This window comes from Chiloscyllium plagiosum, unplaced genomic scaffold (assembly GCF_037043375.1).
Source record: "Chiloscyllium plagiosum isolate Xiang-an unplaced genomic scaffold, Cpla_swu_hap1 HiC_scaffold_3, whole genome shotgun sequence".
Lineage (NCBI taxonomy): Eukaryota > Metazoa > Chordata > Chondrichthyes > Orectolobiformes > Hemiscylliidae > Chiloscyllium > Chiloscyllium plagiosum.
In genome coordinates this window covers 40,032,542-40,056,721 of record NW_028270141.1, presented here as the reverse complement: position 1 = coordinate 40,056,721, position 24,180 = coordinate 40,032,542, and the positions used below count along the sequence as shown (strand labels likewise).

Below are 24,180 nucleotides of genomic sequence, written 5' to 3'. Positions count from 1 at the left end.
ACAATTAAATGGATATAGCACCTTATCGCCTTCTCAAAAAAATCCAAAAGTGCTTACATTAATTAATTAATTGTGAGTCTCCAACCATTGGAGTTCTGGTAAATACAATATCCACACAGCAAGATCCCACAAACTGCAAATGCGATGAATGACCATTAAGCTGATTACACAGGATTCTCATGCCATGTCTTTGGTGTTTTATAATGGTCTTTTAAAATGTCACACATGATATTTCTCAAACGATGACAACTCTATTTAGTGCAAATTACACATACAGGAGTAAGGCACTAATCATTTCTGTCAAGGTTTCCCAGATCCTCTCCCAAACAGTCATCATTAAATTATTATCAATCCTATCTCTTTCATTGCCCTAGGTTACTGCAAGTATTTTTTGTAACTCCTATAAATGCAATTTTTTCTTTTATTTTTATATAATGGTTTCTACAACAAAGACTGTTTTGTCTGATTGAATCCAGATTGTTTTTTCAGTGTTTAAAAGCTTCTTGACCGATTAAACAGTTTTGATAGCTTACTCCTGTTTGCTCAATTTTGATGCTTCTATAGCTTTTGATACTGTCACTGTGAGCAATTTGAATACTATTGTGCCTGAATTCATATCCATATTCTTGTCTGTGTGTACAAATTTATGTTCATGCCAACTGCAACCAGTGAAAATCGAAATAACAACATTAATCAATCGCCACAAATTCAATTCACTTGTGGCGGTGTCTGTACATGTGTCATATCAAATACAGTTTTGGGGACATGATTCACTATCAATGCTTGCTACAGCAGGTCAACCATCATCCCCCCAGTGAAGACTGGGGAGCATTCTCTCCCAGGCAACCTAATCCCTATCACCAGCTATACACGAGTGACGTGTTTAGATCAACTCCCAGTCTTTCCAACGCACATCATATTTTTTGCAGAAGGTAATGGTTCTGAAGGGGTTAATGTTCATGTTATATCTGCTCCACCCATTCCATTGATGTCATACACACAATATGGATGGACACAAGGAGTTCTACTGTAGCCTTCAGAGGGAGCAGATGTATCTGTACCAGCTCCATAAGGTCCTAGTAGTTATGCCTGACCAAATGTAGTGGTACTAAATGCCGTTATGCAACAAAGCTTCTTGTTATCTAAGAACAGTGACTCTTCTGTAGATAATCTATAATGGTGTATTCTGTATTACTAAAAAGGTCCAAGGCAAAGTAAAGACAAAGGGGAATGGTTGCAGCAAACTACCCCAAACAACCTCATCCAGTACTACTTGCAGAAAGAGGTGGCATATACTTGTCTGAAGTAACTTGTCTGAAATTGCTAATTACAGATGCACTTAAATGCTAAAGAATTCACAAAACCACACATATCTGATTTAGAACCATTCCATTCTTATTTGTATCTTTGGATTAATTTTTATTCCTCATACTCCTGCCAAACCATAAATAAATAAGGTAACAAATGTTCAAACTGCTAAAATCCAACATTAAGGACTATGTAATGTAGGTACCAAATTGGAACATTCAATCTAATTCTCTACTCATCTTATTCTCTACTAATCTGTATCACAAAAATATGACAAAAAAATAATTAAATATGTAAACACAGAATAAAATATGGCATAAAAATGTTTGGAAAGACATCCAATATTTACCTTTCAATTCAGCAGCAATGAAATCATGAATTTTACCATTAAAACACAATGTGATAATTAAACCGAAGGCAAGGCAGTCTCAGTGACAGCTTGAGGTTGGTAGCATGGGATTTTTTATGGCTACTAGTGCAGATGTCTGCAGAATATTAACATAATTCAAAATATAGTCATCCATAAAAATAATTGAATGTTTATGTAAAGGCAATTAAAGAATTGCATTTAGATTGAGCCTGTCATAGCTTCAGGACATAGCAAAGTGCTTAATAATCAAGTCTAAATTCTAGTAAATTCTACTGGAATGTAACAATACTATAAATAGTTTGTACACAGCAAGGTGAATTACCAGATAATGGATTATATCCGCAATATTCATGGCTGCTACAGATCCAGAAAATCCCTAACCAACAGGTTAAAACATGGTACCTCAGTAACACCCTAAAGACTTTAAAATGCATATTCTTTTATCTTCTGTTTGTATTGAATACTATCCCTTTTTAAGATTGTACTTGTATTTGTGTGTTTGATGTTATTATGTTATTATTTTTCTCAGGGTTAGCAATAAAATTGCACCTTCTTTCATGCAATCGAACTTTGAAATTATCTCCCAATTTATTCTGGTGAACTAATTAAATAAATTTTAATTTGAGTGATGCATAGCCTCATACTAAAATGAACATTTAATTTTTGTTGTGTCAGCAAAGAAGTTTGAAAAGTAGGGTACCAATTCATCCCTCCCCACCAGTTGTAAAAATCATATCAAAGCAACTGATCTCTATTTAATTGTCTGTTCCTCCTAAGTCTACTACATGTGTCAACAAGCCTCAATTTGCCTATACAATCCTACTCTGATTTTACGAAGACTGGAGCTTACCTCTGAACTCAAGTCCTCTGAGCTGAAAAGTTACAAGGCCGTTGCCAATTTCTACCAAATGAACAAGGGCATTGAGGTAATCTGAGGCTAAGATGAAGCAGTCACCCGTGCTGTAGCTTCCCCAGCGACCCAGGATCAAGTCACCACACAAGCTCTGCTGCAGCGACCTTGTTAAGTGCTCGTAGAAGATGGAGTTTAAATTGTTATCGTCAGCCCCTGGATGTGCAAACACCAAATGGAAGAATTAATTTTCAAGCCTGGGGTTTAAATAGAATAAATAATGTCACTGAACCATGTTGTAAACATGTTGAACAATGCTTATTATTGGCTAATATTTGTGCATATACAACTTATCTGCTCAGTGCATTAGCTGGCAACTGAACAGCAGAAATTCTGGAGGTGAATAGACTGTGTTATCTTTACCAACCTTTCACCTTAAAACCCACATAAGATATTTACTTTATTTACTTAGGAACATACAGCTCAGAAATTAGACATTTAGCCCAACCATTCCATGTTGGTGTTAATGTTACATATGAGCCTTCGTTCACCTTATTTCCTTTCTTCTTATCATATCTTTTATTCTTCTCTCCCTCATATACTTCTCCCGCGTCCCATAAATATATTAATGCTTTTTACTTCAAATACGTCAAAGTCCAAATTTCACATTTCTATCACTCTCTTGGTAAAGGCATATCTCATGAATTCCCAATTGGATTTATTAGTGAGCACCTTATCACTATAGGCTCTAAGTTCAGCCTCCTGCAGAAGCAGAAACATTTTCTCTGTGTTTACCCTATCAGCTGGCTTCTCAACCTTCCTTTTTTGGGAGTAAATAGCTCCAATCTGTTCAGTCATTCCTGGTAAGTATAATCTTTCAGTTCTGGAATCATTCTTGTAATTTTTTTTTATCATATATTGTAGAGAAATACAATTATACATAATACTCTGAGATTCGAATATGGTCCCTCAACAACAGATTCATAGTACAAAACCTGCCTGCTGCTTACTCACCCTCCCTGACCTGTCTCCTCTTTCATAGGGAGCTCCGTACCCATTCTTGGGCCAATTGGGGTTCTTAAGTGGCAAATTAATCACCAGCTCACAGCCTCAACCTGCTACCATTGCGATTTTACCCATAGCAGGGGAGAATCCATGCCATGCGGGTAGCCCAATCACTTCAGCTGAATAAGTTGTTGTTGGACAAGAGAGCGGAGACCTCCTTTGTCGACAGTCATTTGTGTCCTTCAGAGGGACCCCTCCAAAGTCACAGCCTCTAAAATCCAACTGCTCTAACCCCTCACTCTTTCTTCTCATTGGTGTCTGCCAACAAGGCCTTGCCAATAGCTTGGATTTATCTTCAGTCCAGCCTCCATCAGCTCATTTCTTTGGGGACTGGCTGTAATCCCAGCAATGAATGAAGGTGGCAATGGTGGGACTACATAGCTGTTGATCAGATTGGCCAGCAAATTCCTAAAGTAGTACTTTGTCCCTAGATGGGGAAAAAGTGTCCCCTTTAGCAAATCAACATCCCATCTCTCAGAAGAATGGAAGTAATAAACACTGTCACTTTCACTAACAATCAGTCATGAAGCCTTGCTTCTGTCATGGCTACTGTATATAAAAATATAAAATCTCACATTCTGAACTTTTAGCTTTTCCATTTAACATGCTCTATTAAAAAAAAGGAAATCCCTATCTATATCTGTTATCCTATAATTAGAACCTGCAGCCAGCAGGACTGCAACTCCTCTAGTGGAGAGGAGTGACATTGTGACATTCTGGAAGTCTTTCGCTGATAATGTGTATTAGGTATAAGCAGGTTGAAAAAGAGTAAGTTTTGAGTTTTGTGAAACAAGAGATTCAGCTGAACATGGCTCAGATCAGACAAGAACTTGCAGTTAACAATGGGGTGCTGGAGGCAAGGGTAACAGGTTAACAAGGCGGAAAAGCATTCATTACGTAGAGCCATTTAACAATATTGGAAGCATTCAGTATATAATGTCAGTTTAACAAGGTGAAAAGTATCATATGTGAAGCCAGCTAAGGTTAAGAATATTCACAGCAGATGGTTTAATCTTTACTATTGACACTTGCTGATTGTAACGGTCACCCAATCAATCTGTATTTGCCTTATCTGGATGCTCTTCCCTGTAAAATGACTATATAATTCATTAAGAAACTGCCGTTTGAGAGAGAACCCATGTCCTTGTGCACATGGGGGAATCATTCTCCCTCCCTACAGGGCCCAGAATAAAGGTGAAGGAGGCAAAATTACTCTACCTCCGAGTGTTTTGCTTCAACTGAGGGGGGAATGAGACAATATCTCAAAGACCACAAGATAATTCGAGTGGGAAATGAAACAGGTCACATTGGAAACATCCTTATAAAACACTGTTTGGCCTCAGTTAGACCTTTGTGTTCAATTTAAGCATCACACTTTTGAACGGATAGTAAAGGTGATGGGGAGGGTGCAAAGGAGTTGTATAATGCCAGAACCAGGACTTCTAGGTGGTGTAGAGAAACTGGAGATGCTGGGCTTGCTTCCTTTACCTTGAAAAGAGATTCAGAGGAGATTTAGTAGAGGTATTCAGAAATATTAATGGTTTTGGTAGAATAGATGGGAAGAAACTTTCCAACTGGCAGGAGGGTCATTAAGTAGAGGGTAGATATTAAAAGTAATTGGCAGGAAAATCCAACACAGCAGATTATCATGACCTGGAATAGATTGCTCGAAAGGGTGATAGAAGTAGATCCAACAGAATTTTCAATGGGGAATTTACTAAAAAAAAATCTTTTTAACAAATCTGCAAGGCTATGGACGAAGAGAGGTAAGTAAACACAATTGGATAGCTCTCTCAAAGAGTTAATATATGCATAATGGCTGAATGGCCTTCTCAGAGCCATATCATTCTATGATGCAGAAAGTAGCCACTTTTGAATTAGGGCTGGGACTCATTATTGAAAGAGAACAGAAAGAGTTTTATCTGAAATTAATCTCAGAATGCATTAAGATTGACACTTTCTGAAACAGCATCTCTCACCTCAAGGAGCACAGAATTCACAGGAACATTTCATTCTTGCTGTGATTATATTTTTAGGGGCTAGCCAAACCCATCATATCAAAGTCTGCATTACGATGCCAAGGGAAGCTAACTGCAGTTGTACTATATTTTCTTCTTACCAGTACTTCTGTTTATCTGTGAATCCAGTCTCGTATTTGAATGATCCACCCGTTTGGTGCTGAAAAAAAGCCATAAACAATTTTATAAACTTTGAAAATTACCTGTTGACTGTACATTTTATTGATCACAGTGTGATAACTAAGTGTACAGATGAAGAGGGACAGCTCCAAGAATAACTGGACCAATACAAAGAGACATAATTCAGGTATATTTTAAAACCATATATTTTGTCCTTTACGTATTTTCATTTGTAATTCTGCTTTCATACCTATGATTGGAACTTCCTGTCATTTAATGCTATAATTAGAACCTGTTGCATCGTCTCCATTGGTAGGAGAGTGTAATTACAACATGACAGTTTCCAAATGGAGTTCCCATTGTATACATGATCTCAGAAATGTACAAGCTAAAGTTTTAGAGGGGTGCTTGCAGATTCTTAATAATTTATAGATGCATTTTCACCACAAACTTTGTTTCCAAGTTTTATTTGTCATTAAAATGCAGGCAAAGAGGGGATTATCAAACAATTTTAACTGACATTTCAAATTTGGTCGCTATCACACTGACAGTTTCCCCGTACTTTTGTTTTCTCCTTTCTCCTTCTCTCCTGCAGTTGTTGACTACTTGACATGGGATGATTTCTCTAGCCATTTCTGCAGTACGTCACATCCAGAACTCAATCTTCATTTTCAACAGCAAGAATTGGCATACTATTTATCACAGTCAAACCCAAACTCATTTTTTCCTGAATTGTGTACATGTGCATCTTCAATAATCACTGAAAAAAAGCATTTGGGAATAGGAACCAATGTTAATTTCCCACATCTCGCTTTAGTCACGAAGTCATTACCTAGTCTCACAGTCATTACCTAGGTTCAGGTTAGTCATCTCAATGTAAACTGAGAACGGAACCTGGGATTGATAGGTTTTACATGTTGTAATGCATTGGAGATATACAATGTAATATGTTAAACTTAAACGGATTTTCCTACTGTCTGCACAAGAGTGAAAGGGTTAAATCTTCTTTCAAAATTTCTAAAATAATTGAGGAATTACAATGTCAACCATACCAAACATAATCACAACATATATTGTAATATTTTAGGAAAGTGAGAGTGTATGATAGAGCAAATAAAGATAAATAATTTTCCTTGGGTTGAAATCTAGAGAACATTTGATTTGATTGGATTTGATTTATTACTGTCACATGTATTAAGGAAAAGTGAAAAGTGTTGTCATATATGCTTTACAGACAGCTCGTACTATACTCGTGCATCATGGTAACAGAGCAGAGTGCAGGATACAATGTTATAGCTGCCGAGAAGGTGCAGAGAGAGATCAACATTAACATTAAAGTCGTCTGTTCAAAAGTCTATTCAGGGAAGAAGCTGTTTGTACATGTATAAAAACTTTTATACCTTCTGCCCAACAGGAGAAGGTGGAAGAGAGTACGTGTGGGGTCTTCGATTATGTTGGTCACTTTTCTGATGCAGCAAAAAGTGTAGATGAAGTCAATGTATGGGAAGCTGGTTTATGTGATGGACTGGGCTGTGTGTGCAACTCTCTGTAGCTTCTTTCAGTCTTGGGAAGAGCAGTTGCTATATCATGCTATGACGCATCCAGATGGGATGGTGAATCTATAAATTGGGCACATAGAAATTGGTCATTGGCAAAAGAACGAGAGGGAAGATGGACAGAATTTCTTTGCACAGTGGGTTATGTTGATCTGTAATGTACTGCTTGAGTGTGTGGTGGAACCAGATGCAATAGTCACTGTTAAAAGAAAATTTGATAAAGACTTAAACAAAAGGAAAGAATAGGGGTATCCTAGTTGGACAGTTTTTCAAACAGGTGACATACATACAATGGACTAAGTGGCTTCCTTCAGTGCTGTAGGATTTTATGAATGAATTCAGATGGTCTTAAACTAATTGTCCATTCGTAGTCTTCACTGCCAACGTCACTGCTCTTAATTCCAACTTTGCAGCATGACCAGAGAATTGGGTGAGGGGTGAAGTTGCCCAAATGATGACAAGGGGGAAGAGAGGAAGGACACTTTCTGCAACTGATCAAAGCAATCAGACAATTTTCAAAATGAAATCTTCTTACTTATAATTCCTCTCCCAGAACTTTACTGGTCTAGCATAGGACATCATGAAAATGGCACTACCAAGGAATGGAGAAAGAGGAGTGGAAAAAAGTGAAGATACAAGAGCTTGAATGAACAGCATAGCCGAATCTAAAGTCATGCAGTTAAGGAAATGATTTCACAGTTCCTGTGCAAGCGATGTAGATATTTAACTAAACGAGTCAACAAATTAAATGATTGGGACACTGGTGATCTGACACATTGATTGATATATATACACACTGGCTACTAGTGAAACCTTAGACCCAAATTTAAAGTTTAAGGGCTTTTAAAGGTCAGTCAGCAGAGTGTTTTATTGTATAGATTTATATTATAAACTCTGACTTCTCTAATCAAAGTTATAGCTTCTACACAAGTCAAGCCTGCCTCAGAATTAGAAGGTTATGGGCTTAAGCTCCACTTCAGATAATGGAGCACAGAATTCAGGGACACATTATTAATAATAGTACTGAAGAAGTGCTGCAATGATTGAGGTGCTATCTTTTAACTAAGACATTAAACCAAGGCCTCAGGTGAATGAACAATTTCCCATGATACTATTTTGAAAAGCAATAGGGGAGTTCTCATATCTGGCCAATACTTGTTCTTATTGCTAAGACTGATTATCCAATCTTTATTATATTGCTGTTTGTGGAGCACTGCTTTGTGCTAATTAACTGCTGTGTTTCCTACATTACAATAGTGATAATATTTCAAAAATAGCATGAGCTATTCCAAAGTTCTGAAAAGTGCTGTGTAAATGTTTCTTTCCTCCAGCAATTGATCTTTCATGTCTGTTACCATGAAGTTCTCCAAGGTTCTATCCTTAACCCTCTCCCTTTCCACATTTACGTGTTAATCCTCGGTAATATAATTCAAAAAGGCATCAAATTCCACACCTAGATCTACCTCTCCACCATCTCTCCTTGTCCCTCACTGTCTCTGATTTGTCACACTGTCCAACATCCAGATTTGGAGAGTCACAATTTCCTCCCATTAAGCACTGGTAAATCATAGCCATTATTTTTGATCCCTGCTACAAACTATTTATCTTTGCTATTGACTACATCTCTCTCCCTGGTCAGTGAATCAGGTTGAACAAGACTGTTCACAGCCTCAACATTCTATTTGATCCTGACCTGTATTTTAAAGTCGTAGGCAAATGCCAAAATTGTTCATTTCTATTTTTGTAACATTGCTTGCCTCCAAGCTGCCTCTAGCATGAATTCCTCATCCATGTCTTTTTTACCTCTTGACCTGACTGTTCAATGATCTCCCGGCTAAGGCCCCTTTTCTTCCACTCTCTATAAAGTATCACCCATTCAAATCTCTGCTGCCATAACCTATTTTAATTTGTAGAGTATTCTATATTTCATTGACCAGCAATATTAGCTGTCAGTACCTTGCAAAATGAATTGATTTATAATGGCAAAATTTTGTATTGAAATGTACAACATTGCATTTTTTAACAAAGTTGGGGTAGTATTCCTTTAAGGTAGAAAATTCTAATTGGTCTATAAACAGAGTTTTGGTGCACTTAGAAATGCTGGTTGGAGAAAATAGACATGGCTCCTAGCTAAGAATCTCACAGCAGTTTAAGATTGACTTGCCTCTGCGATAATGTAGGACATCTGGAGTGTGATTGCACATTTATCACGGGACTGGGAATTGTGTCATCATGTTAACAGATATCTCATCCCAATGTTAGCATAAGTTAGGTCAACTATAACCAAAAAAAAATGACTGAAGCTAATTAATATTTCTTTTTAGGAAGAAAGAATCCACATTTATGTTAAACCTAATTTATGTTAGCCTAGTGTTTTAAAGTACACGATTGTGAAGGGCAATAACACAGCAAGATCCAATGAAAGATGATGTGATGAATGACCAAATATACCATATATTAATCTGTTGGATTGCAGCAGCAATTGTAGGAACTCCCTAATCCTCTTTATACAGTGTACTGGAACAGCCAGGCAGGATCTCAATTTCGTTTCTCTTTATTAAAATGGAATTTCTGAAAGCGTTCTTTCAGTATTGCCTCACAGACATTACAGTGCTATCGAAGTAGTGCCCCTCAGACATTAGTGCACACTCTCAGTACTCCACAGTGCACAGCTGTCTTAGTACTTAGTACATTTATGACAGCAGAGCGCTCCCTCAGCATTGAGTCTCTGACACTGAAGTGCATGCTCAATACTAATCCTTCAGCATTGCAGTGCTTCATCAGTATTGCTGTGCTTCATCAGTATTGCTGCTCTAATAGTGATGGATGCGTAGATACTGTTCCTCCAACAATGGGCATGGTAGTATTGAGAAAACATTATGCAGTGCAGCTGCCCTTCAGTGCTGCATTGGCAACCAAAACCCTTTGACTCAGAGGGCAGAATGCTATGTATGGAGCCAAACTGACAAGGATCAACTTTTTTTTTTGTTATAAAGGTGACTACAAAACTAATGCCCACAATGAATGGAATTGATCTACTGACGTGAATTAAGAAGATAAAAGGTCTGTGGTGAAATCAATGCTTTACACACATGAATTCAGTCTCAGGAAGGCTATTCAGGCCTGAGATAAGGAGGAATTTCTTCAGGAGGTGGTTAATCCATGGAGTTTTCTCATGAATAATAAATCATTCAGTATATTCAAGGCAGAGGTCAATAGATTTCTAGATATTAAATTAACCAAGGGAGATGGAGATTGTGCAGGAAAATTATGTTGAAGTAAAAGATTAACCATAGTATACTAGAATGGTAGATGAAGCGCAAGAGACAGAAGGGCCTATTCCTGCTCCAATTTCTGATGAATCTGGGTGCAGGTAATGAATGCGAAATTCCTCAATTACCTTCTGCTCTATGAAAGTTTCCTTGCCTTATCAAGTTTCCTTGTATTACCAAAGTATTTTGAATGTTAGCTTTTTTACAATCCATGCTTAAGCAGCTCCAAACCCCTCTGTGCTGCAACTTTCTGCAGTCTCCCTCCATTTAGTTAATTTTCAGGTACTTCTTTTTTTTAATCAAAGTGCATAACCTCTCACTTTGCCAAATTATATTCTATCTGCCAGATTTTTGCCAAAATTCTTAACCTGTCTATATCCATCTGAAGGCTTCTTGTGTCATCTTAGCTGTTTGTCTTTCCACCTATTTTTGTGCATCTGCAAAGTTGGTGATAGTACATGCATGTCTATCATTCCAGTCATTAATGTATATTTAAATAATTGTAGCTCCAGCACAGAGCCATGTGGCACACCACTCATTGCTGGATGAGAATGCCCCTCCTTTATCCAAAGTTTCTATCTTCTATTGGTTAATAAATCCTCTATAAATATTAATAATCTACACCCAACACTTATCTTATTAAGTAGCCATACGTAAAGTACCTTAGCAAACACCTTTTGGAAAACCAAAAATATTATAACTACTGGCTACATTTGATCTACCTTGAATCTTACTTTTTTGAAGAATTCTAAGAACATTATCAGTCATGATTTCCTCTCAAGCCAGTGCACAAAAGTTGTAATTTTTTAAATTAAAAAAAAAATTTAGATAGGCACAGAATTCTAAACTCAGTGTTGCTGTCAGCATCCTACAACCCTGCAATTCTTTGTCAGATATAAAACTCATTTTTATGAAGAACTCCAGATTCATTTTAAATCCCTAGCACTGATAAGATTCCCAGCTTCATTACATTATCACCATTGGATATCATCCTGAAATGTAAGCTGCTTCTTTCTTACAGCACGGGATCATTTCTGTATACAAACCTGAACAGAAAATACTTATGCAGAATTTCAGATAAAATGGTTTTGATTTCCTTTTTTCTGGTTCATGTGTGCGCACATGCACGTGCCATTTAAAGCATCAGTCTTATCAGAACAGCATAATTAAGCACAGTAAATAAACCATAGTTGGACAGCTATTTTTAGTGCTTTGTGTCAAATTGTGAAGAATTATTAGCCTAGAATTTGCTGCAATATGAATCTCATGCCATCAGACATTTTCATGTACTCTTCATTCATGAGGTGTATTAAAATCAAATCAGATACAGAATAAAATATATAGAGGGAAAGGAGGATTGGATTGAGACCAAGAGAAAAGGCACAGAAACAGAAAAGGAAGAAAAAACATTTACAATGTCCGATATCTAGAATCCTTTTTAAACAACAATTTAGCAGAAAAGTCATGACTTAATCTGTTCAATTCCATACAGGGAGGTCAAGTGACATTGCAGAAGTATAAATCTGCTCATTAAAAAGGTACTAGTGCTTTTAAATATGAGATAATTATTAGCAATTTCATGAAACTCAGGGTGGATTTGAGGGTGAACTTGCTTTAGTTTTGCAAAAGCTGCGAAAATCGGCTTTTACCTCATGATGTAACCTCTTCTCATCACAGGTTTGTGGGTTTTCCCACACATTAACAATAGCAAGCGCCATTGAAGTCACCATCAATTCTCAGCTAAGTTTGAGTCACTGTTTCGTTTCTGACCAACTTTTTATGATTGATTACTGTTGAAGTGTTACAGAGTTTAAAACTGCTACAAGCTACATTTTAACACCTTCCGGTACTAGTAAAGTGGTAGCAATTTTTATCTGAATTGTTTTGCTTAATACTGATGTAAACAGCTCCTCTTCCGATATTCAGTTTTTTGGGGATAATCTTGCCTCCATCCAGACACTTCAACTCAATTAAGCAGATTCAAAAGGATACGAGGTACAGAAAAGGGATGTGCAAAAGCATGGAAGGCTGAACCCCAAGCGATCTGCCAAGGAGCAATGTAGGTCATAATAAACTGAAGCTTGAGCAGCAAGTCCCACAGCTAGACATGAAAAGAAAGAATATTTGTCAAGATTACATCATAATCACTGACACAAGAAGGATTTCCATTTAAAATTCATTGCAGCACTTCATAAACTGCCTTGTGCTCCCTGTATCCACACTGAAATGTGATATTTAAAAATACAATAAGACAACATGGAGAATTTACATTTTTACCATTTTTTAAATAGTGAAGTATTTCGGTAATTAAAAGACAAGGGTTAAATAAGATAATTGATAGAATCAAATTAAAATATTGAGCACAATCATAGAGAAATTGAGATAATCTGGTACTTGTGCAATTTCAATGACAGAATATTCTGTAAGATTCACTTATCTATTGTGATTTCTTAGGTAATATCCAAACTGTTCAGCTTCCGCTTGGTTTGAATTTCATTATATGTTTCTTTTAGAAAGCTTACGCTAATTTTGTAACTTGTGTGGTTTTATTTTAAAAATTGTTAAGATTATAATTTCCTTGATAAGTACCCGTCAGACAGGGAGGAAGTTGTCGAGCGAGGTAGCCATGGTTTACTAAGGAAGTTGAAGCTTTTGTCAAGAGGAAGGAGGCTTATGTTAGGATGAGACGTGAAGGCTCAGTTAGAGTGCTTGAGAGTTACAAGTTAGCCAGGAAAGACCTAAAGAGAGAACTAAGACCCAGGATGGAACATGAAAAGTCATTGGCGGATAGGATCAAGAAAACCCTAAGGCTTTCTGTAGGAATGTCAGGAATAAAAGAATGACTAGAGTAAAATTAGGGCCGATCAAGGATCGCAGTGGGAAGTTGTGTGTGGAATCAGAGGAGATAGGGAAAGTGCAAAATGAATATTTTTCATCAATATTCACACTAGAAAAAGATAATGTTGTCGAGGAGAATACTGAGATACAGGCTACTAGACTAGATGAGATTGAGGTTCACAAGGAGGAGGTGTTAGCAATTCTGGAAAGTGTGAAAATAGATAATCCTGGATGGGATTTATCCTAGGATTCTCTGAGAAGCCAGGGAGGAGATTGCAGAGCCTTTGGCTTTGATCTTTATGTCATCATTGTCTTCAGGAATAGTGCCAGAAGACTGGAGGATAGCAAATGTTGTCCCCTTCTTCAAGAAGGGGAGTAGAGGCAGCACTGGTAATTATAGACCAGTGAGCCTTACTTTGGTTGGAAACGGTTATAAGAGATAGGATTTATAATCATCTGGAAAGGAATAAGTTGATTAGGGATAGTCAACACGGTTTTGTGAAGAGTAGGTTGTGCCTCACAAACCTTATTGAGTTCTTTGAGAAGGTGACCAAACAGGTGGATGAGGGTAATGCGGTTGATGTGGTGTATTTGGATTTCAGCAAGGCATTTGATAAGGTTCGCCACGGTAGGTTATTGCAGAAAATACAGAGACCTGGGATTGAGAGTCATTTAGCAGTTTGGATCAGAAATTGGCTAACTGAAAGAGACAGAGGGTGATGGTTGATGGGAAATGTTCATTCTGGAGTTCAGTTACTAGTAGTGTACCGTAAGGATCTGTTTTGGGGCCACTGCTGTTTGTCATTTTTATAAATGACCTGGATGGGTTAGTAAATTTGCGGATGATGCCAAGGTTGGTACAGTTGTGGATAGTGCCAATATTGCAGGTTACAGAGGGACATAGATAATCTGCAGAGCTGGGCTAAGGGGTGGCAAATGGAGTTTAATATGAAAAAGTGTAAAGATTCATTTTGGAAGGAGTAACATGGATGCAGAGTCCTGGGCTAATGGTAAGATTCTTGGTAGTGTAGATGAACAGAGAGATCTCTGTGTTCATGTACATAGATTCCCTGAAAGTTACCACCCACGTTGATAGGGCTGTTAAGAAGGCATATGGTGTGTTAGCTTTTATTAGTAGATGGATTGAGTTTTGGAGCCATGAGGTCATGCTGCAGCTATACAAAACTCTGGTGCAGCCGCACTTGGAGTATTCCATACAGTTCTAGTCACTGCATTATGGGAGGGATGTGGAAGCTTTGGAAAGGGTTCAGTGACAACTTACTGGGATGTTGCCTCGTATGGAAAGAGGTCTTACGAGGAAAGGCTGAGGAACTTGAGGCTGTATTCGTGAGAGAGAAGAAGGTTGAGAGATGACTTAATTGAGACATATAAGATGATCAGAGGGGTAGACAGGGTGGACAGTGAGAGCCTTTTTCCTCTGATGGTGATGGCTAGAACAAGGGGGGTCCATAGCTTTAAATTGAGGGGTGCAGATATAGGACAGTGGTAGGGGCATGGAACGGCCTGCCTGCAACAGTAGTAGACTCACCAACTTTAAAGACATTTAAGTAGTCATTGGATAGACATATGGCTGAAAAGGAATAGTGTATGATGGATGGGCTTCAGATTGGTTTCGCAGGTCAGAGCAACACAGAGGACTGAAGGGCTTGTACTGCGCTGTAATGTTCTAGTTCTAATTCTAATTCACCCTATCAACTAACTGGAGGCATAGGAGCAATGTCCAATTTACTCTTTCTTAAAGGTTGTTTGTTGTAGATCTTCTCAACTAATCTCCATAATATAACTAGTTCAGACAGTTAACTGAGTGTTGATTCTTTGCAACTCATATTGCAACATAATCGGAGCTTAATTTACGACAGGTTGCATACACTTGGTTTGTATTGCCTCGACTTTAGAAAGCTGAAGGGTTATCTAAATATACTCTTTAAAATGATTAAAAGACTTAATAAGATAAATAGGGACAAACTATTTCCTCTCGTGGAGGAAATCCAAAACATGGATGCATAATCTTAAAATTAGAACCAGAACACTTTGCATTGAAATCAGGAAGCAGCACTTCTTCAAACAACTTCAGCACTTTTTCAAAAAGCTGTAGATGCTAGGGGTTAGTTTAAATTTTTAAGACGTACTTTAACAGATTTTTGTTACATAAGGATGCCAAGGGGATATAGAACAAAGATAAATTAAACACAGATATAAATCAACTGGGATCGAACTGAATGGCAAATCAGGTTGGAAGGGCTGAATGGCCTGCTCTTGTTCATATATTCCAGTATTTTTATTGGTTGCACATATTATTCTTTTCAATGTTGGGGTCAAAATTACTCAGAATTACGTGCAAAATACAAAACTGTACCAGGATGTTAATATGTTGGCTGTCCTAAATGCATTCTATCCTAACAGCTCCTGTCACCAGGAAACAATTATGCAGTTTTTGTCTAATTTTTGTCTACAGATATTTTTAGTTTCATTACATAATCACAAACTAAATCTATGCTGTAGCCTTTTAAAATCTTAATCTCCGTATTGCATGTAAGGCAGATAAAGTAGTTGCTTAATCCTATTTTCTTGAAAAGTAACAGTTCTTATTTTCAAAGGCAGATCTTTTTTCTGTTCCTTTCACGAACATGTCACAGGTCAAAAATAAGGCTGTGTTTGTTGACATTGCAGCTGTAGAGGACTAACTCACTGCATATAGAGTCATAGAAGGGCTTGATTACATATTTAGGGCAGGTTTGCTACACCTTAGTGTAAATGTCTAGGGTGAGCCCACTTTCAGGTGGCAGGCTCATTCCGCTTTAATTTTTCAACTAACTATTGTTTGATTATTATGAAGCAAGATTTACATCTTTCTTCAGGAGGACATAGAAGGCTCCAAAGGGATGTAAATAGGTTAATGGATGGCTTTAGATCTGGCAAATGGCTTATGATATGAGAAAATGCGCAATTGTCCATTTTGACAAGAACAATACGAAAGATGATATTATCTGAGATGCGGAAGGATCTGGATGTCCAAAAGGCTTGCACGCAGGTACAGCAAGTAGTTGAGAAAACTAATATAATGTAATAAATTATTGTGAGGGGAACTGCATACAGAAGTAGTGAGGTTATGCTTTAGTTATGCAGGGCATTAGTGAAACATCTGAAATACTGCATACAGTAATGGTCTCTTTATTTAATGAGGAGTGTAAATGCAATGGAAGCAGTTCAGAGACCAATGCCAAGTAATGGACAGGTTGTCTTGTAAGGAAGGTTGGACAGGCTAGACATGTATCCATTGGAGTGCATAAAAGTAAAAAGTGACTTGATTAAAACATACTATGTTCTGAAAGGTCTAGAAAGTGTGGATGTGGAAAGGATGTTTCTTCCGTAAGACAATCTAAATGAAGGGCCTCTCTTTAAAAACAAGTGGTCCCTATTTAAGACAGAGATGAGGTGAACTTTTTTTTCTCAGAAGGTCATGAGTCTTTGGAATACCCTTCCTCAAAAAGGTGGAAGCAAGTCCTTGAATATTTTAAAGGCAGAACTCAATATATTTTTAGCAAGCAAGCGGTTGAAAGATTATCAGAGGTAGGTAAGAATGTGGAATTCAAATTACAATCTGAGCAGTTGTTATTGAGTTATCGAGCAGACTCAAGAAGCCAGGTGGCCTTACCCCTGCTCTCATTCATATGTTTGTGTGTGGAAAATGAATTACTTAATGGATTTTCTCTAAATCTGTCTCTTATTTGTCCCATTACCATCAACATTTGCCTTATCTTACCACCCTTTTTATCGATAACTCCCTTGTGCCTTCCATCCCATCACAGACCTTTCCTTTTAATTTTTACTTCCTCTCCCCTCTATTTGTACTTGCTTAAAAAATGTTACATCTTCAACAGTTGCATAATGACCTTCTCACGGAAAGTCATCAACCTAAGATGCTAACTATGTTTCCCTCTCCAAAGATGATCTGCTGTGTATTTCCAGTATTTTCTGTTTCTATTTCAGACTGTTTTAATTTTCTAAAACTTCAACTACAAATTCACAAACAACCAAAAACTGCAACATATAGCACCTTCAAGATAGTGAAGCAGAACAAGATGCTTCGCATGAGTGGCAGGTTGTGAAGCTAGAGTATGGGAAAGGTTTGGGATGTGACTGAAGATGTAGCGAATAAGATACTTTGCAAGTGGGAGGGTGAAATAACAAGGTGAGGCAATTTTTTATAAAGGTTGCCATTCCTAATTGGCTTCTAGTAACCTCAGCTGGAGTAAATGGATAGGCATGGAAGTGAGAGTCTGTTCTAGTTCCAAAGAAGAGTAATTTGGACTTGAAATATTAACCATCAGAATGGACTGTGCCTCTGGATACCCTGAAAGATAGTGCTCTTTTATTTTACACCATTTTTCATTTAAAATGGAAAATAACCCAGATTTATGGTCTTGGGTTATCTTAAAGATGTGTACAGCTAACCTTTTCATTGTTGCAATGTAGTTAAAATGGGACAGCTAATGTACACACAGGAGGATCCAATAATATTAATGTGATAATGACTCAGTAAACATGTTTTGATGTGGTTGATTGGGGAACAGATTTTGGCCAGCACATGGTGAATCGCTCCCTTACTCTTTGAAATATTGGATCAGATCTCCCAGTGAAAATCTCATGCAGATTGCCACTCCAGCCCTTCTTTATCACCAAAGAAGCATAATCTGTGTTCCTGAGGTGACATTTTGCTCAGGTCTCCTTAAGAAATGCAAAGGCACAGTCCACTCTGACAGTTCTTTAATAGTATAGAACGGTCATGGGATGGCAGAACACATCCCTTTTCACAGGTCCTGGCAGCCTACTGTCAAAGTGTAAGAACTTAAGGCAGTTATGTTATGAGGGCACCAGGAGGATATGGAACCAAGTGCATAGGGTGCCAGGTGTCAAGTGGTGCTGGAAAAGCACAGCAGGTCAGACTGCATCCGAGGAACAGGAAAATTGATGAAAAATCTTGATTCTGATCTCCAGCATCTGCAGTCCTCACTTTTACCTAGAGTGCCAGGTGAGTAGGGTCCTAGGATGCAAGGTGACAAGGGGGTTGATAAATGTTTAGGGCAGGTTGGAATAGGCTGGAGAAACGGAGTCCAGCAGGGGCTGGGAAAAGTAGGTGTCAGGTCTTGAGAATGTTAGATTCTGGCATCAGGGTTGAGATCGGGTTATATTTCAGTGAGGAATAAGGATTCCAGGAAGGGGATAAGTCAACTGTGGTTAACCAGGGAAGTTAAGGATAGCATCAGATTAAAAGAAAGATACAATAAGGTAAAGACTAATGGTAAGCCAGAGGCTTGGGAAAGTTTTAAAACCAACAAAATTGGTCCAGAAAAAGGGAGAATGTAAACTTTGAAGGTAAGCTTCCAAGCAATATCAAGATGGACAGCAAAGGTTTATTTAAATACATAAAAAGGAAGAGAGATGTTGAAGTGAATATAAGCCCCTCAAAGAATGAGGCTGGGGAAATTATGATGGGGAACCAAGAAATGACAGAGGAGTTTAAAAAATACTTTGTATCAGTCTTCATAGTAGAAGATACGACTAGCCCTTGAAAATTACTAAGTAATTTCGAGGAAAAAGGGGGAGTGGATTCGAGTACAATAACAACCACTGCAGAAAAAGTATGAGGGAAACTAATTGGGCTAAGGACTGATAAATCTCCTGGACCTGATGGGAGACATCATAGATTATTAAAGGAAGTAGTTATAGAGATAGTGGATGCACTGGTAGTAATCCTTCTGGAATGCTTAGATTCTAGAAAAGTCCCAGAAGATTGGAAAACTGCTAATGTAATATCTTTCTTTCAAAAGGGAAGGAGACAAAAATAAGGAGGTAACTACAAACCAGTCGGCTTAACATCTGTCAGTAGAAAAATGTTAGAGTTGATTATAAAGAATGTAATAGCAGTGTGTTTAGACATGCATAATATGATCAAGCAGAAATAGCATGTTTTCACAAAGGAGAAATCCTGCCTAACGAATTTACTACAATTCTTTGAGGAGGTAACAAGCTAGATAGATAAAGGGTATATTTGGATTTTATGGGGCTTTTGGTAAGGTACAACATGTTAAGTTACTTAATAAAGAAAGAGCTGATGGTGTTGGAGGCAGTAGATTAGCATGGATGGAAGATTGGTAAACTAATAGAAAACAGGCAAAGTAATAGAAGACAGAAAATTGGGATAAGAGGGCATTTTCAGGATGGCAGCTTGTAATTAATGATGTGCCTCAGGGAACAATGCTGGGGTCACAATTCTTTGCAACATATATGAGTGACTAACAATAGGAAAGTGCACATACTATAGCCACATTTGCGGATGATACAGAAGTAGGTGAAAAAGCACATGGTGAGGTGGTAAGAAGAATCTGCAGAGGGATTTTGACAGATTAAGTGAGTGGTAAAAATTTAGCAGATGGAATATAATATCAAAAAATGTGTGGTAATGCAGATTGGCAAGAATAGAGGTACCTCTGAACATTTTTTAAAAAATGGAAACAGACTGCAGAAAGCTGTACACATGGGGATTTAGGGGTCCTTGTGCACGAATCACAAAAAACCTGCATGCAAGTTCAAATGGTAATAGCGAGGGCAAATGGACTACTGGCTTTTATTTCAAAGGAAATAGATTATAATAGTTGGGAGGATTTGCTACATCTATACTAGCATTATTCAGACCACAGCTAGAATAGTGACCAGTTTTGGTCTCTTTACCAAAGGAAAGATATTCTGACTTTGGAGACAGTCCATAGAAGGTTCACTAGGCTGATATGAGATCCAGAGAGACTTTTGAGGACAGGTTGGGGCTTGTACCCATTGAGCCTAGGTAAAAACAATGACTGCAGATGCTGGAAACCAGATTCTGGATTAGTGGTGCTGGAAAAGCACAGCAGTTCAGGCAGCATCCGAGGAACAGTAAAATCGACGTTTCGGGCAAAAGCCCTTCATCAGGAATAAAGGCAGAGAGCCTGAAGGGTGGAGAGATAAGAGAGAGGAGGGTGGGAGTGGGGAGAAAGTAGCATAGAGTACAATAGGTGAGTGGGGGAGGGGATGAAGGTGATAGGTCAGGAGGGGGTGGGGAGCATTGTCCCCATGACTTGTCCTACCTGCCTATCTTCTTTTCCACCTATCCACTCCACCCTCCCCCGGGACCTATCACCTTCATCCCCTCCCCCAATCACCTATTGTACTCTATGGTACTTTCTCCCCACCCGCACCCTCCTCTCACTTATCTCTCCACCTTTCAGGCTCTCTGCCTGTATTCCTGATGAAGGGCTTTTGCCCAAAACATCGATTTTACTGCTCCTCGGATGCTGCCTGAACTGCTGTGCTCTTCCAGCACCACTAATCCAAAACACCATTGTGCCTATACGCATTGTAATGTAGAAGAGTGAGAGAGACCTTTTTAAAACATAAAAGACTCTTAGATGACTTGATGAGGAAAGATCGTTTCCCCTTGTAGGACAGTCTAGTACCAGTTCTCAAAATAAGAGGTCAGAAGTTTAAGACAGAGTTGAGGAGGAATTTCTTCTCTCAGAATGCTGTATGTGGCTGTGCCATTATGTGTATTCAAGGCTGCAATAGACAGATTTCTAATCACGAAGGGAATCAGGGCATATATAAAAAAGGCAGGAAAGTAGAGTTGAGGACCACTAGATCTGCCACAGTCTCATTGAATGGCAGAGTAGACTCAATGGACTGAACAGTCTACCTCATTTCTTGGCTCACAATGGGCTGAATGAGCTACTTCTGATCTTCTCTTAGTCTTGTCGGTCCAGTGATGTGATAGAGGAGGAAAAGGGTCCAATCTAGTCAGGTCTAGCAGCAGGGATGTCTGGTCAGGTTGCAGGGGTAAAGCTGGAGGGCTGGGATCCAACTGTGGTGACAGGAGTTAAGGGGCTGGGTCCACTGGGAATTCCGGATTTCTGGTCCAGTGATGGCAGGTATCTGTCCAACAGAAAGCATATTTGAGTAATGATCGGGGCAGGGGCATTGGGTCCTGGGGTGAACAGCTCAGTTTAGGTTCTGGAGATGTAAGGGGTCTTGGAGTTGTGAGTGCAATAAGGATGGGGTCTGTTTAATAATTACTCAGGAGTTAGACTATGTATTTGATAGTCTGACTTTTCTTGAATAACTATGCTACTTAATTTAACCAGAACCATCTGAAGCCTCTGAATTTTACTAAGATTTTCATGGGGTGGGCACGCTGGCTCAATGGTTAGCACTGCTGTCTCACAGCGTCAGGGACTTGGGTTCGATTCCAGCCTTGGGTGATTGTGCAAATTCTACACAGACATTCTCCCCATGTCTGCATGGGTTTCCTCCAGGTGTTCCGGTTTCCTCGCACAGTCCAAAGATATGCAGGACAGGTGAATTGGCCATGCTAAATTTTCCATAGGGGAGGGGAAATGGTCTGGGTGGGTTACTCTTCGGAGGGTCGGTATGCACTTGTTAGGCCAAAGGACCTATTTCTATATTGTAGGGATTTTAATCTTTCTTAAAAAAGGACTTTTATAGTGTTCTAGACATCATGGAATTATCCAGAAGACAATTGAATTTCCCAGGAAATTGCTTCAGAGTGTGCTTCGATGGGTACTCTGCAGGCTCCCCAAGCACAACTCCCATTTATGTTCACAAATTGACTGGCTATATTTACACAAAGGACAGCCTCAACAACAGTAAAATACAAGAATGAGAAGTAGAGCAAATTTTTGGACAGTATTTCCCAAACCAGAATCATTACTACTAAGAAGGACAATAACAACATGTGCGTATGAACATCAACTGCAACTTCCCCCATGCTGCTGACCCTCCCCACCCTGATTTGGAAATAGATCACTATTCATTCACTGTTACTCCCTGGAACTCCCTCTTTAATAGCAGTAGATGGTGGAATTAGAATTCACTAAAATCTGAAATTTGAATTTACTAAAATCTGGAATTAAGGGTCCAATGATGAATATGAAACTGTTGTCAATTGTCAGGGTAAAAAACATCTGGTTCACTTATGTCCTTTGGGGAAGGAAATCTGCCATCCTTACTTGGTCTGGCCTACAGGTAACTCCATACCACAGCAATGTGGTTGACTCTTAACTGCCCTCTGGATAGTTAGGAATGGACAATAAATGCTGATCTAGACAGTAATGACCATATCTCATGAATTAATTTTTAAAAAAACCTGTTTAGCCATTCTTAATAAATTAACCCCTTCAGCCCAGGAATCAGCTGAGTGAATCTTTTGGAAAGCGTCCAATGCCAGTTAATTCTTTTTTAAACAAACAGACCAAACCTGTACATAGTACTCCAAGTTACATCTTACCAACATCTTGTCCAATCGTGACAAGACCTTCCTGTTTTTAAACTCCAACCTTGTAGCAACAAAGGCCAAAATTGCATTTGCCTTCTTAATTACTTGCTACACCTGCATATTAACATTTTGTTTCATGCACATGAACACCCAAATCCCTCTGCACTGCACATTTTTGGAGTCTCTCTCTAGTGTGCTTTTTGATAATTCCTAACAAAGTGATTCTTCCTCATACTTTCCTTAACTAAACTCCATCTGCCAAGTTTTTGCTACTTGTTTGTCTACAGCCTCTTGCAGATTCCTTACATCCTCATCACATCATGTCCTTGCACCTATTTTTGTAGTGTCAGCTAATCTGGGAATATTACACTCCTCCTCCAAGGCATTAATACAGGATCATAAATAATTGAGGCCCTAGGACTGTTCCTTGTAGCACTCTGCTAGTTACATATTTCCAACCTGAAAAACACTCACTAATCATATTCTCTGTATTTTAAGTGTTAACCATCTCTCAATCGACACTGATATATTATCCCAAATACTGTGAGCTCTTATCTTCTGCAAATACCTTTTAAGTGACACCTTATCAAGTAAACAAGGAAGGATTAATTAATAACTGTGTTGTGTCGGGCTTGGTGGTGAAGGATGACAATATGATAATAGAACTGTTCAAATGGCAGAGATGAAGAAGTTGAATCCAAAATTATGATCTCGAATCTAAATAAAAGAGAACTATGAGGGTATAAGGTATGAATTGGCAATGATGGACTGGGGAATATAAACTAAAAGGGTTGGGAATAGATAGGCAATAGCTAATATTTTAAGAAGCATATAGGCTGGGGATGTTTTCTCTGGAGCATCAGAGGCTAGGGTGACCTTCTAGAGATTTACAAAATCATGAAGGGCATGGGTAGGGTCAATAGACATGGGGAGAGTCATGAATTAGCGTGCATAGGTTTAAGGTGAGACAGGCAAGATTCAAAAGGGTCCTAAGAGGCAACGTTTTCATGCAGAGGGTGGTGCATGTATGGAATGAGCTGACAGAGGAAGTGGTGGAGACTGGTTTAAAATGTTTCTGGATGGGTTTATGAATAGGAAGGGTTTAAAGGGATTTGGGCCAAGTGCTGGCAGAGGGGACTTGATATCTGGTTGGCATGGATGAGTTGGACCAAAGGGTCTGTTTCCGTGCTATACATCTCTATGACTCCATATGCATGAATTACAACAATTATTCATTCCTATCTGGTGCAAACATTAAAGGAACAGTGACTCAACAATAGCTTACAAGGCAAAAAGGATCGTATTAGATCCAAAAGTGAGGAAAAGGAGCAGTTTAAATTCTGCAAAGAGGACAAAGTGATTGATCAAGAAGGGGATATTAGAGTATGAGAATAAACGTGCAAGAAACAAAAACTGACTGTAAAAGCTTCTACAAGT

The 24,180-nt window shown here is 38.5% G+C and overlaps 1 protein-coding gene across 5 annotated transcripts in view; it reads right to left on the bottom strand.

Moving 5' to 3' along the window:
* LOC122548604 (pecanex-like protein 1) overlaps positions 1–24,180 on the bottom strand; it is a 281,969-nt gene that overhangs the window by 64,682 nt on the left and 193,107 nt on the right. For all 5 annotated transcript variants that reach the window (XR_015752841.1, XM_087978544.1, XM_087978548.1 and 2 more), the window contains 4 exons: positions 12,552–12,660; positions 7,823–7,952; positions 5,713–5,771; positions 2,529–2,744 (listed from right to left, as the gene is read on the bottom strand). Coding sequence is in view for 4 of the 5 variants with exons in the window: in XM_087978544.1 (XP_087834670.1) it covers positions 2,529–2,744; positions 5,713–5,771; positions 7,823–7,952; positions 12,552–12,660 (514 nt within the window). In the remaining variant the exon portion in view is untranslated. The remainder of the gene's footprint in view (positions 1–2,528; positions 2,745–5,712; positions 5,772–7,822; positions 7,953–12,551; positions 12,661–24,180) is intronic.